The sequence below is a fragment of the Diadema antillarum genome, unplaced genomic scaffold, assembly GCF_040938485.1.
Source record: "Diadema antillarum isolate AM-2024a unplaced genomic scaffold, OU_Dant_1.0 scf00000045, whole genome shotgun sequence".
Lineage (NCBI taxonomy): Eukaryota > Metazoa > Echinodermata > Echinoidea > Diadematoida > Diadematidae > Diadema > Diadema antillarum.
The window spans coordinates 2,343,427-2,358,136 of NW_027270934.1; the positions used below are offsets into that span (position 1 = coordinate 2,343,427).

General features: G+C 39.7%; 1 protein-coding gene across 1 annotated transcript; it reads left to right on the top strand.

Moving 5' to 3' along the window:
- LOC139714958 (stromal cell-derived factor 2-like) lies at positions 1-13,087 on the top strand. The gene is made up of 6 exons (XM_071626610.1): positions 1-323; positions 4,663-4,778; positions 7,700-7,782; positions 9,491-9,630; positions 11,963-12,044; positions 12,811-13,087. Exons 1-6 carry the CDS (start codon positions 233-235, stop codon positions 12,956-12,958), a joined length of 660 nt encoding a protein of 219 aa, XP_071482711.1. The 5' UTR covers positions 1-232; the 3' UTR covers positions 12,959-13,087.
- Positions 13,088-14,710: the final 1,623 nt, after the last annotated feature.

The window sequence follows — 14,710 nt, forward strand, 5'->3', positions numbered from 1 at the left end:
TGATACACGTCGACATCCCGTCCCTGTGTGCAGCGCAGTTGCTAGCGGAGCTGCCGCCCTAATTGCGAATCGTACTAACCACATGTGTGTGCTGCTGGCAGCTCGTTACCAACTGTCTTTCTGAGAAGACACCACGGTTTAATTTACTTTCTTGTCTAGATGACAAACACTGTCTCATCACTGCGTTTCTATCAATCTTCGTAGAATCAGTGAAGCGATTCTTCAGGCCGTAATGGCGCCGACTGTTACAGATATTCTGTGCAGCCTTGTGGCATTTTTTCTGATACTCTTGGCTGAAAACGGCAGATCATGGACAGAAGCAGGTAGGCCTAGCAGCACTTTTTCGCTTTCTTTCTTTTTATGATTGAATTATACGTTCCTGGATGGGTACCCCCTGGGTCTGGATGTGGTCATTTGAAGTACAATGACATGTAGAGTGCCAGTATGTAGCCTAAAACTAAAAAGAGTTATTAAGCTAACTATTAAACTGTAAGCTAACATCATGATCTTAATTCTTTTCTTATTTGTAATCTTACTCTTAGTCTTATTTTACTCTTATACATAGAGTCTAGTCTTCTTAGTTTTTCTTTTGACAAGCGGACTCCGACTGACCCTGTCCCTGACAAAAGGGCCGAAGGCTAATTCCGCTAAGGCCAAGGCAAGGCCAAGGGTGCCTACTATTTATTAGGCTTCTGACATTGACACTGTGCCTTACCCGCGTCCTCTCCTTACACCCGAAGGGAAATTCGCTCATTTCAGCTGATTTAGAGGGGCTCCTGCTCATGTTAAAATGCTCTCCCCCTCCTCACAAGCACCCTGTCCCTGGAGTGCTCAGCTCATGAGGCCCCTGCTGGCCTGCCCGGGATCGCGGGATCCCCGCGGGATGCTCACATGAGGGATCCTCTTCACTGCTCATCCATCTCACATCTGACATCAGTCCAGGAAACCCGCTCATGAGGACCGCCCCCGCGTATGAGGATGGTCCCTCCTCATGAGGACCTCCCCCCGCCTCATGAGGCCCCCCGGGGAACGCCTCATGAGGCCCCCCATTCACTTCTTATTCATCTCACATCTGACGTACAAATTGTCGCAACTTTGCACGGTGATTTTTTGTTACACACACACGTCCACTATCCATGATGAAAAGAGGAAAAAATCCTGTCTGTTTTTTTTTTCAAAAATCAAGTTTTAATCAACCGATGCAGAGCGCCCATCAAAACACGGGCGCCAGCGCGTTCGCACAATGCAAGACTGCCGCACCTAGCGGCCTGATTCGACAAAATATTTTCGATGCTTTTTTCTGCGGCTCTCACCTCTCCGCGCACGAATCAGCCTCGTGAAGCTGAAGTCTGACATCTTTTTACACAAATTCGTAACGAGAAAAATTAAATCAGTACTAACCTGATCTTGTCCATATATTCCAAATTACTATTCCACACTGATAGAGTAGGTGGGTAGATGACATACTCCAGTTTGTTAGCAAAATAATCACTTTGTAGGTATGACGAGTTCACTTTCTTCGTCAATTCCGCCCACGATTCCGCCGTTTGGGCGCTTTTTCTGGAATCATCCCGCGACGCGACGTACGTCGCATCACATCACGCATCCAGCACATACCAGACTGGTATGTGCTGGATGCGTGATGTGATGCGACGTACGTCGCGTCGCGGGATGATTCCAGAGAAAGCGCCCAAACGGTAAGCGGGCGGCGGAATCGTGGGCGGAATTGACGAAGAAAGTGAACTCGTCATACCTACAAAGTGATTATTTTGCTAACAAACTGGAGTATGTCATCTACCCACCTACTCTATCAGTGTGGAATAGTAATTTGGAATATATGGACAAGATCAGGTTAGTACTGATTTAATTTTTCTCGTTACGAATTTGTGTAAAAAGATGTCAGACTTCAGCTTCACGAGGCTGATTCGTGCGCGGAGAGGTGAGAGCCGCAGAAAAAAGCATCGAAAATATTTTGTCGGATCAGGCCGCTAGGTGCGGCAGTCTTGCATTGTGCGAACGCGCTGGCGCCCGTGTTTTGATGGGCGCTCTGCATCGGTTGATTAAAACTTGATTTTTGAAAAAAAAAACAGACAGGATTTTTTCTTCTTTTCATCATGGATAGTGGACATGAGTGTGTAACAAAAAATCACCGTGCAAAGTTGCGACAATTTATACGTCAGATGTGAGATGAATAAGAAGTGAATGGGGGGCCTCATGAGGCGTTCCCCGGGGGGCCTCATGAGGCGGGGGGGAGGTCCTCATGAGGAGGGACCATCCTTGTACGCGGGGGCGGTCCTCATGAGCGGGTTTCCCGGACTGACATAGTGTAGACGTGGTCTAGACTATATTGATTATTGTTGCAGTTCCCACAAGTTTGCATGGTGATTTTTTTGTTACACACTGTGACACACATCAGGACATTTCCACTCTCCAGCCACGATGAAAAGAAGAAAAAAAATCAGTCTGGTCGTTTCGACAAAAATTGAGTTTTAGTAAATTTAATCAACTGATGTGAAGCAATTTTTAATCAACTGATGTGCAGCGACCCACCACTGAAGCACAGGCCCCAGAGGGCCAGAGCCAGAGGTTCGCTCAATGCATTGCTGCCGCACATAACGGCCGAATCAGATTCGAAATTTTCGGTGCTTTTTAATCTGCAGCTCTCACCTCTCCTTGCTTGAATATCGTGATACAGCCCCATAGGGATGAACACATGAAACTGAAACAGTGAAAGAAGTCTGAATCTGACATCGCTTTACAAATATTCGTAGAGAAAAAATTGATATCAGAAATAACCTGATCTTTAGCATTGAAATATATTTATAAAATGACCAAATTTCAAATTACTAGACCCTATTACCCACTGTTCAGCTGATAAGTTGGTGGGTAAATTTACTCAAATTTGTCAGCTAATCACTTTGTACTGTAGGTATTATGGATGGGTTCACTTTCTTCGTGAATTCTATCGTCCAGCCTTTGGCCGCCTTTCATGCAAGTGTCCTGCGGCATCCAGCGCAGACAGTTTGACAGCATGCAAGCCATGCAAGCTGCACATGAGATTTTCAGAGTGAGCTTGCGTGCGCGCGCATTGGAGGAGATTTCTATACAAAGCGTTTTGATGGCTCGCACGCAGCATTTGCTATGGTAGATACCACGGGACACTTGTGCGAAAGGAGTTCATCATCCTATTTATTTGCACATGAAGTATGTTTTCTTTTTGGGGGGTCTAAAGTCTGTAACCTACAGCTGTATCACCTACAACACGTATTTTACCATGTTGAAGTTGTATCATTTTCGAGTTTGAAGTTTCAGTAGCCACATTTGTGCTGGCCATCTTTGTGTCCCAACTAAGGCAAGGATGCCCGAGTGTGTGAATATGCCATTTGTTATTGCTTCCAATGACAAGAAATAAAGATGTAGTGTATGGTGAAAGTCTGCATGCATTTAGTTTACAAATGAACTAAAAGTACATGTACCATGAAAAAAAAAGGAAATTTTTTCTTCATAACATTATTAAAATAAAGACATCCCACACAAAAATTCTCTTTTAAGTAGTATTCACTGTACGTGTATAAACGGAAATTCACTGAAATCCACCCGGCACTATTTGTAGTAGGGCCTACTATGTATTTATTGGTTGTTGACACAATGTTGATATACAGTAAACCTCGGATAAGTCGACGTCGAGTGAGTCGAAAATCACTTAAGTCGAAGCAAAATAAAAAGTCCCGATTTTTCCCTATGTATTTTCTCTAAGAAATATTTGGATAAGCCGAAGTACGAGAGTCGAATTTCGGCTGTGTCGAAGCAAAACATTCAGTCCCTTTTGTACAAAATACACGTAGTTTACATCGCTTGAGCCGAAGAAGATTTGTCTGGCATTCTCATTACATTTAAAGGAGAACAAAAAAATCGGCATGTCGCAGATCCCCGTCCCTGACCTGCTGCAGGTAAGCATGCACACTCAATATCTTACACCGTACCGCTCCGCACGCATGTCGAATACATACACATGTATACATGTATACACACAGCACATCGATCCATACTTTATCCATACACACAGAACATCCATACTTTATCCATGTCAAGCCAGAACTCCTTGGTCAACCAATCGCTGCTTTAATATTTAAGTGACAGGCCAAGTGGGCGGAGCTTGTTTGTGCGTGCCCGGCTGGCTGTACAGTTTTGTTCAATGGAGGTGGGATGGGCCTGGGAGAGTTTGTCTCAGGGTAGGTTGACAGAGATGGCTACCTATGTTGCACCATAGACGTAGCACATGCACATTGCCACATTAGCGCAGACATTCTCAAAACTATGTTTAACTACCAGTATTGATACAAATTCCATGTTCAATTTAGAACAAAATAAGAACATTATCTTCAAGAACAGACAAATTTGAATGCAAACACACACACGCACGCACACGCACACACACACACACACACACACATGCATGCAAATGTACTATAATACATGTACATAACTGTGAGTCGAAAAAAAATCGACTCTCGCGAGAGTCGAAGTTCACTTAAGTCGACGCATTTTTGTCAGTCCCGAGAGCTTCGACTCATGCGAGGTTTACTGTATTTGCAACATTTGCCAGAAAGGGACATTTTTCTATTTGTGAATGAAATGTGCTTTCCTTTTTACTTTGCACAGAAAAAATGGACTACGAGTATGTGACCTGTGGCTCAACCGTCAAACTCATTAATAGTAAATACAATGTCAGATTACACTCACATGACATCCACTACGGCTCAGGGAGTGGTCAACAGGTGAGATATCCAATATGGTAGTTCAGTTTTACTTTGGACATCATTTAGGGGTACAGTGTAGAACTAAGATCTTTGTCAATCTTGCAGATGATGAGAAAGAACAATTCATACAGTATTAGAAAGCAGATACTGGTAATACTGCAAGTGTGATGTACTTTATAAGCTCCTGTCAGAAAAAAAGATGAAAAATAGGTGTTCTGTTGCATTTCAGAGGGGTCATTTTATAATTCTTCATAAAGTCTGTAATATGAATATACCAGTTCGTGTTAGTTTTGCAAATTGGACAGAAGCTACTGTATGGGAAGCAATTATATCTGTCTTTGGAATGATGACTCAAACTTACAAATTTATTGTTAATGAGAATAATTTCCCATTGCAGTATTAAAGAAGAAAATTTAAAATCCAAAGTTCTTAGAGTAAACCCATACTCATGACTGTATCCAATGACCTTCTGGAGTACATTCTATCTTGGCTCTTGACAACAATTTGGTGAATGAATTGTGTACCTACATTGTATTGTACAAGTATGTTGAAATTTTACTGTCTATTTATCAGGGTGCTACCTACAATGTACTTTAAAAAAAAAAAAATTAACCACAATATTTTCAAACAGCCACTAAAGATTTGAATAGGCTTTTAAAGGGAAGGTAAACCCAAAGAACAATGTGGATTGAGTGAAAGCAGCAACATTAGTAGAACACATCAGTGAAAGTTTGAGGAAAATCGGACAATCGATGCAAAAGTTATGAATTTTTAAAATTTTGGTGTTGGAACCGCTGGATGAGGAGACTACTAGAGGATATGACGTATGAGTGGACAACAATACAAAGAAAATATAAAGGAAATTCAACAAAAATTCACTTTTCTAGAATTATGAGAGAGCAATGGACCAACTGCTTTCAGAAAGCAGGGGGAATAATTGCTACCCTTAACATATGTCAATATCAAGTTGATGGAATTTGTAATTTTCATGAAAAATGGATTTTTGCAGAATTTTCTTTTAATATTTTCTTGGTATTGTTGTCCACTCATACGTCATAACCTCTAGTAGTCTCCTCATCCAGCAGTTCCAACATCAAAACTTTAAAAATTCATAACTTTTGCATCGATTGTCCGATTTTCCTCAAACTTTCACTGATGTGTTGTACTAATGCTGCTGCTTTCACTCAATCCACATTGCTCTTGGGGTTTACCTTCCCTTTAAGTAATTTTAAAAGCACCATCTCAATTTCAAATTATTTAGCATTTGATAAAACATGTTCATGGGAGTAATGATGAAAATGAGACTTCTGTGTGGTTGGCCACAATTACTTTGCTGAATAAATCAAGGTCAGTGGGGCAAAATGTGGGATAGGTGGGGAATTGGAATTGAGATAACTAGTTGAACTGTTTTGACCATTTCCAGGTCAGTAAGTTCATCGTACAAACCATTGGGAAAGTTATATGCCGTGGGCCTGGGCATCACTGCATTTGCATGAGGTTTATCCATGTAAAGCAGAAATCGTCTTGGGTCATAGGTGTTCAGAGAACGTGATTAATTGCAGCCTGCTGTGAACACTTGATAGGAGTATAAAGAATATATCACACATCCATACAAGCAGGAAGTCATGTGAAGGCACTGGGACGTTTGTTCTGCATACAGAGAATGCAGCTGCTCCATCCGCACAACAAGGAAGTGTGATTTCAAAAACGATCTTCTCTCAAGACTCTTGAGTGGCATTCAACATGTCATTTTCCTGTCTTACTCTCACTTGTTGCATCATGGATTTCTTTAAATAGCCATATTGTAGATTTGTGCACACTCTTTCATATCTCAACTTGTCTTTGGCACACAGATAAAAGTTTTAAAAGGACTGTACAGTAGTGGTTGAGGTGGGGATTCATGTTTTGAACATTCCTAATTGAGATAATGAGAAACCTCTTATGAAATATGAAAGAGCATGTGATTTTAAGAAGGATTCAACGTTTATTTGATGAAAATTGGTTTTCAAATGGCTGAGATATCCCCAAAAGTGATAATAATAAAAGGCGACATGCCCCACCTTTATTAGGATCTCTTTGTTTCACCTTGTTTTTGGATATCTCAGCCATTTCAAAACCGATTTTCATCAAATAAACTTTTGATACCCCTTAGAATTGCATGCTCTTTGACATCTCATAGAGTGGTTTCTGAATATCTCGCTAAACGTTAAAAGCTAAATCCTCACCCCGACCAGAACTGTACACACCCTTTAATAATGCTGCCATGTGACTGATTTTTTTTTTTTTTTTTTTTTTTTTTTTTTTTGGTAAGAGCTTGACTGGCAGGAAGAATTTAGAGGAAAAGGCACACACACAAAAAGAAAAATTTAGAGAAAAAAAAATAACACAACACCTTCAAATTAATGGAGCAAAATTAAAATGTCTATTTGTGCACTATTCAATCGAAAATTACATACAATGTATGTCAGAACAAGTGGTAGTGCATTACTTACAAGGAACATTAGAGAAGACAGATTATTAAAAGATGTACTTCATTATCATGATGAATTAGATGACAAAGTTACATTTACTTTATGCCTTGTTGCTTTATATGCTCAATTTTTTTGCTGACTTTGCCTTTTAATGCTTGAAGTGATGAAGTGGGCTTTAGTAGATACCGGTACACTATATGAGTACGTCTGTACATTAATCTTGTCCTGAAAAAGTAAATTAAAAAGAGAAGTAAAACAAAATGTGAGAGAAATAATGCAGTTCCTTTAATAGTGTGGTGTAAGTGCATGTGCATATTGTGTAGCAATTCCCCAATCATGAAAAACAAGGAACTGATTTTTCTATATTAGAGAGCTTCAGACTATATTGTATGCCGAGTTGCAATGTTAGAAGTGGACAATGGCATTGATGATTTGTTTTTCATTATTTCATTGTTTCTTTCTTGGCAGTCTGTGACAGCAGTGGAGTCTACAACAGATAAAAATAGCTATTGGCAAATCAAAGGAAAACAGGACAAAAATTGTGTTAGAGGGTAAGTAGATTAATGAAAAATGAACAGAAATACCAACAAAGTAATAACATTTATGTGTATTTTCTTGTTCCTAGGCTGTTCCCCTCAGTATCAATGTTCTGTTGATTTATGTGAGATTGTAAGGTTACATCCAGCACCTACAGCTGTACAAGGGGATTATACCTTCAACTCCAGTTGTGTTTATCCTTGTGTTGTGCCTGCTACTGCAGGGGATGGATACTAGTGTTTCTGGAAGGTCTCTAGGTTTAGTGTTATTGGTTACCATGTTGTGGTTGCTTGGACCAATTGCTCAAACCTGTGGAAAGACCTTAAAGGGCTTTGTGAGCTAGCCATCGTGTGTTGTGGATGATAGTTTGTCTTCCCAATAAAGAGGAATTCTCGCATGAATCTCTTTAGACTTTCAAAGAGGAATTCTCACATGAATGTCCTTAGACCCATTGTATGGCTTTCCTTGAAGATTACATAATAGATCCTTCCTGAGTGATGTTTCTTTGTCCTCGCGCTCACAATTGGCACATAACAGAGCCAATGTGCCAGTATACATGTATCTATTTAAACTAGAGAAGCACTCTGAGAGTGCAGACCTTCGCCAAGCCTGCAGCTCATTTCCACCACTGATCTTGTTCTTCCATAGAGATATCAGTGATTTTCATCCATACGTACTTTATAGCATTGTGTGCTGAAAGTTGCCTGATTTCCCAATATAGAAGCCTTTGTTACGTTATAAACCCTCAGCTGCACGGCGCGCCTCACCCCAGCAGAAACTAGAGCACGCACTTTAGTGCGCGCAGGCAAACCTCAAATACGCGCAGCCTGAACTGCCAAGTTCATTGACCCTACCTGCCAAAATATCAAAAATCCTTCATAAATTCCCCCAAAATTCTCGGATCAATACCAAAAGTTAATCGTTTGTTACTTGTGTCATTCTCAACCTTTCGTGCAAGTTTCATCCCAATCCGTTGACTACTTTTTGAGTTATTTTGTACACGGAAAAACTAACTAACAAACTAACGAACGAACTAACGAACGAACGAACTAACGAACGAACGAACGAACGAACGAACACACGAACACACAAACCAATGGTAACGTAAACATAACCTCCTCCCTTGGCGGAGGTAATAAGTACATTGGTGGCATGAAGTCTGTAAAAGTTGTAAATCATGATTAGTAGGATCACAGTTCATGTATTAGTACATTTGTAGAATTAGAATTTATCAACTTCCCCAATCAAAATAACATCGTTTTGTCTGAAATATGTACACTGTATGTGCATTAAGTATCCAGCTGTGTTCCCAGTTTGCAGCGAATGATCAAGTGTGGCCTGTTTAACTCAACTCTTTGTGCGTACTAGCCCAGCCTCAAGTGAAGTATTTGGATAGTGATAAAAATGTGTGACATCCAGCTGTTGTTGAAGTATCAAAGTGTAGCACTTTATTAGATGGACTGCTTATAATGTGACAGTAATGCCTCCTTCAAACTACACAAACATCTGCCGCAATGCTTAACAATTTTGGATTGTGTGGAAGGAGGGGAGGAGTAAGGGTTTTAATCTGTCATGTAAAACTTTAGTATTCTGTGTTGTAATGCAGTCATTGCAACTTAATGTTTTTTTTAAATCTAAATTTATGATTTGTCTCGTCAGTTTTGTTCTCTGTTTTCTGTATGGTTGTTATTAAATCATTGACACATTGATTTTTCCTCGTAGAACTCCCATCAAGTGTGGTAGCACCATCCGCCTTCATCACGTAGCCACAAAACGCAATGCACACAGCCACCACTTCCAGTCGCCCCTCTCCCAAAACCAGGAGGTCAGCTGCTTTGGGGAGGACGGTGTTGGAGATGAAGGTAGGCCACCTTGGTTGCCGTCATCAGCATATTGATTAAACTGTTAATCTCTCTCCTTTTAATGGTGTTTGTCTCTGTAAATGCTTACTCATGTGAGGCAGTATGTAAAAAGAATGGCCCATGTAAGTCGGGGAAGGAGGGGGGGGGGGGGCACTATTGAATTATTCATACATGGGTAATTCCATGAAGTTGGGGCACAAAGTGTTACATTTTAGCATAACTCAATACTAATTATGCTAAACATATATTCTTTATAGGCTTTACATTTGTATTGAGACCATACATTTTCCAGGAAATTTTGTTTCATTCAGACTCAATTTTGATGAAGTTATTTTTTAAAAAAGTAACGGTGTCCTGTAGCATCGTGACGTGTCCATGTAGCATCGTGATAGTTAAAATCTGGTCCTAAAAGACAAATTAATGCAATAAGCTTGACCAAAATTTGATATAATATGCATAATTACTAGATTTGTCAGATAGCTATCTGTATCTTAACTCTCCTTTCCACAGTTTTACTTTTACAAGAAAATTACATAATGTGTCACTATGCTACACGGTGTCCACCAAATGTAACAAAAAAGGACACCGCGTAGCATCGTGATACATTTTGTAATTTTCTTTTAAAACTAAAACTGTGTACAGGAAATTTGGGATATTTAGCTATCTGACTTATCTAGTAAATATGCATATTGCATCAAATTTTGGTCAAGCTAATTGCCATAATTTGTCTCTTAGGACCAAATTTTAAAATTTCACGATGCTACATGGACACGTCACGATGCTACAGGACACCGTTACATATTGTTTAATAACTTCATCAAAATTGAGTCTGAATGGCGCAAAATTTCCAGGAAAATGTGTGGCCTCAATGCAAATGTAAAGCCTACAAACAATAAATGTATAGCATAATTAATATTGAGTTATGCTGAAATGTATTTTTCAAATATCACGATGCTACATGGACACTGCCCCAACTTCATGGAATTACCCACATGTATTTGAAGTGTATAAGGAGTATGGTTTACAACACCAGATAGACTTACTCTTTGGCCAAGTTTGCACCAGCCACTGTGAACAGAGGGTCAGTCAGTAATTTTTTATTTTTTTTTTGGGGTGGGGGAGGGAGGGATTTATGTTCAAGTCCTACAGGAATATGGTTTACATTAGATTTCTTGTTTGATTGGACTCACTTTGTAGTTGCAAACAGGCTGTCCGTCAGTATGGTGTGGTGAGGTTAATTTTTAACTGGTATGAGAAATATGACTTACTATTTTATCATAAATTTCCCATCTGTCAATATAAAGATGTCTTATATTTCACAGACTAGTAATAATTGCAGGATTCTGTTGGACTAACAATGTTTGAGATGATGAAGAGAAACAAAAAGCTAAACAAAACTATTTGCTTAATGAGCTTTGTAATATTGATCACAGTGGCTCAATTGCTTTCGATTGTATGATGGGCAAACAGAGAAAACTAACCGTACCACATCATACAGTTAGTATGATTCTTGGTCATAAATACTTAACGACCAAATTATACTACTGTTTGCTGTTATAGTTTTTACAGTGGTGCAGGTTTCATGGTAGAGCGTATTGTTACATTGGTAGAAGGGTAACGAAAAGCAAAGCTGCGCATGGTGTCTGCTCTCATAGTCCAGCTGTCACAGCGTTTTCGTTTGATGATTGACGCGGTGTTTGACATCTGGTGCAAATTAAACATGGCGAGAACTATTGGGTATATGTGCTTGTGTGGACAAATAAAGTTGTCAGTGAGTTCAGTGGCCTGTCACTGCACCTAATGGTGCGGTGCAGTGGTAGTGCGATGGCCAACAATAGCAGCCCATTGCATCACTAGGCACACTGCATAATATACGTCAGTAGAACTGTGTGACATTTGGAGAGATTTTTTTCTCACCGATGACACACTGAGAAGCACCCTAAAGCCCTCTGTGAAAACAGTGAAACTAAACAGTCTCAAAAATTGAAATGGTAGCATCCGATGTGAATGGTGTGCAGATGAATACATTGGTGAATATGTTAAAATGAAAACTGACTTCCAATGGATGATACAGGCAACTCTTGCTTTTAGTGAAGTTTTCAGGAGTGTCTGTTTTCTTTCATCATATAAAGATTCTGTTATAGTCAAACAAATATAGTACGTTCAAAGATATATGAGTAATGATTTAAGACCTGATTTTTTTTTCTTTCTTTTTTTTTACTTTGTTGAACATATTTCATTCTTACTATCTTTGTGGGTTTGTTTGGAATTTTGGTGTTCGTTTCCTGCAAATGCTAATATTTTATTTGGTTGTTTGTTTTTCCTTACTTAGGAGACCACTGGGCAGTTACGTGTTCAACAACATACTGGAAGAGGAATGAGCCAGTGCGATTCAAGCATGTTGTGACAGAAAAGTAAGTCAAAGGTGATTGGTGAAGGATGCCAGAAAGATAATGCCATGGAGCTAAACTTCAGTGGATCATATCATGTCAATATGAGCTAATATGAGCCATTAATGGTATGCTGCCCTCTACAGGCATTGCTTGTACAGTTGTCATACAGAGCTTTGATACAAAACCAACAGTTACAGTGCGCTCGTGAGCAGGAACCGACATAATAGAATGGTTTTGGACAAGTTTTTTTGTGCTATATTCAAAGCCAAAGTAATGAAAATGAAATCTTTAAAAATAGATATTGATGATATATTGGAGCACCCTCACATTTATACATTCTTGTCTATTTTTTATTTTTTTGTTTATTTTTTAACTGGCAAGATTAGAGATGTGATTGATATTATAGGGGTGTTGTTCATACCCTGGCAAGTGGCAACTATGGTATACAGATAATGTCAGAGCTTGCTGAGGAAATATGTAGTTAGAGATCTGGGAATGCGTGAGATGGACTTCAATTTCTTGTTTGCAATAAAATGGTTCAGTAGAGTTTTAGGACATACGATGTATCTGTTAGGCAATGCAGTCAGTGTTCAAAATGATGTGTGTTCTTCACATTCATTTCATATCCTTATAACTTATATTACATTATGTGTTGACCACTTTTATGACACGCCTTCTACTTAGAGCTATGTCTCTCTTGGGCAGAACATCTTATATGACTATCCACTGTGTGTTATAGCATCTTGATGGCATGCCTTTTTTCTGTTTGTGTATGTGTTGATATCAGCTACCTCACCGTGTCCAGCCAGACGTATGGCAGACCCATCCACGGTCAGAAGGAGGTGTGTGCTTTGTCTTCGCTTAGCAGTGCCAACCAGTGGAGGGCTGTCGAGGGGATCTACGTCAAACCAACAGAAACCTACCCCACCAGCTAACATATTGTACCTTCCTCAGTCCCATTTTTTCGTTTCCGTACGCATTCTTGTCTGTATTTATCAATCTTGGATACCTGTGTGTGATCCATGTTTGTTTATTATTCTTTCTTTCTTTCTTTCTTTCTTTCTTTCTTTCTTTCTTTCTTTCTTTCTTTCTTTCTTTCTTTCTTTTCCATTTTGTATGATTGTCAGTGGAAAAATCTGATTATCAAATGTGTATTACTACATCTTGGGGGGAAAGATAGTGATCGTTGTGAGTAGATGACATTTTTTATTCCTCTTTGGGTTGAGCTATTCTCCCTGTCAAAAGGAGTTTCTGTGAGAGCAACGGCAGAAAGTCTTTATTGTCGTTGGTGGTGGTTGTAGTGGCGGTGTGATGGGCCGCTCCAAATTGAGATTGAACGTGTCAGTGACTGTGAAAATTGCAACACAGAATTATTTGATTGTGCAAGAATAGGGTGAAAATAGTGTCCGGTATATCGAGAGTCATTGTTGTGTCATATGTATATATCACCAGCTGTTTCATTCTTTCAAGAGCTGAATTGTGAGAACGTGATTTGGCATTATTGTGTAATCCAGTCACCAGTGCTCATCTGTTGTCAACTTTCAAAACTGAATGCCCGCCAAAGGTTGATGGATACGTCGGGACCACCACCCAAAGCGCATAGACACCTGTTCATGATATAATCTTGATCCATTAGCACGTATGCTCATGGTATCTCATTTTTTTTTTTAAGCTTTCCCTCTTGTTTTTTTTTTTTTTTATGTTACTCATTTATCTAATTATGTAGAACTTTAGGAGACCAGGGCCCCATTGCCTAAGTAAAACTTGTTATCAGTGACAAGCTGTGATAATTGTCACAAGCCGGTCCTTGCATCTGATTGGCTGAGAGCAAATTTGTCACAGAAATGTGGCAGTTGTCACTGATAGCAAGTTTTATGAAACGGGGGCCCAGATAACCATGCCAGCTACCCACAATCCTCCGCCTGTAATCTGTAAATTCTGAGGAAGCTGTCAATGCTCCCGGCGCATTTGCACTTTGAGAATGGCTTTGCCGTCTGTGTGTGTATGTGTGTGTGTGTGTGTACGTGAGAGTGAGAGAGATAGAAAGAAAGAAATGTTGCCATGCATAGGAGGTGTTGCCTTTAGCCTGCAAATACCATGCATTTAAATTTTCAAGAGCTGCTTAAAGGTGCAGAAAAAACCATACCCTATAACACTATAATCTTTCCCCTGTCGGTGAGATTCTGACCTGAGTATTTTGATGGAGTGTGACAGCAGACGTGGCTGGCTGATGCCTTCATAAATGTCCTTGTTCCCGGTGTGCTTACGTGTAAAGAGATGAGCTGTGACTTTGTAGTGATGGACTTAATGGAGACTGTTGTTGAACGTAGTTTAGTGAAGAGAGCATTATAAACTTTGCAGTGCTTACCCACCCTAAAAAAGAAGCAACAACTTTGAACAAATTGTGCAAAAATAACAGTAAAAGAATAGTAACATATGTGCTTGATATTTGAGGATGTTCGTGATGCTACCAAGATTGTTAACATTCCATGTTTTGAGTGTCAAATTGCAGAGAGGCGTACTTGTGTGTGTATCGAACTCAAACACAGGCCAAAGGTTAAAAGCGATGACCATTTATATTCATGTTAAACTGTGGTTGCCTGTTTGTTTAATTGCACATCTTGTGTACTTTACAGCTCAGCAAAAGAGCCTCTTTATAATGAAAGGAAATACTGGTAATGTGCACA

What these genes read in the sequence shown, in the direction of transcription:
- LOC139714958 (XM_071626610.1), top strand. Translation starts at nt 233, where the DNA reads ATGGCGCCGACTGTTACAGATATTCTGTGCAGCCTTGTGGCATTTTTT. An exon ending in GCTCAGGGAGTGGTCAACAG is followed by an intron (nt 4,779 to 7,699) that starts GTGAGATATCCA and finishes CTTTCTTGGCAG; the next exon opens with TCTGTGACAGCAGTGGAGTC. An exon ending in GACAAAAATTGTGTTAGAGG is followed by an intron (nt 7,783 to 9,490) that starts GTAAGTAGATTA and finishes TTTTCCTCGTAG; the next exon opens with AACTCCCATCAAGTGTGGTA.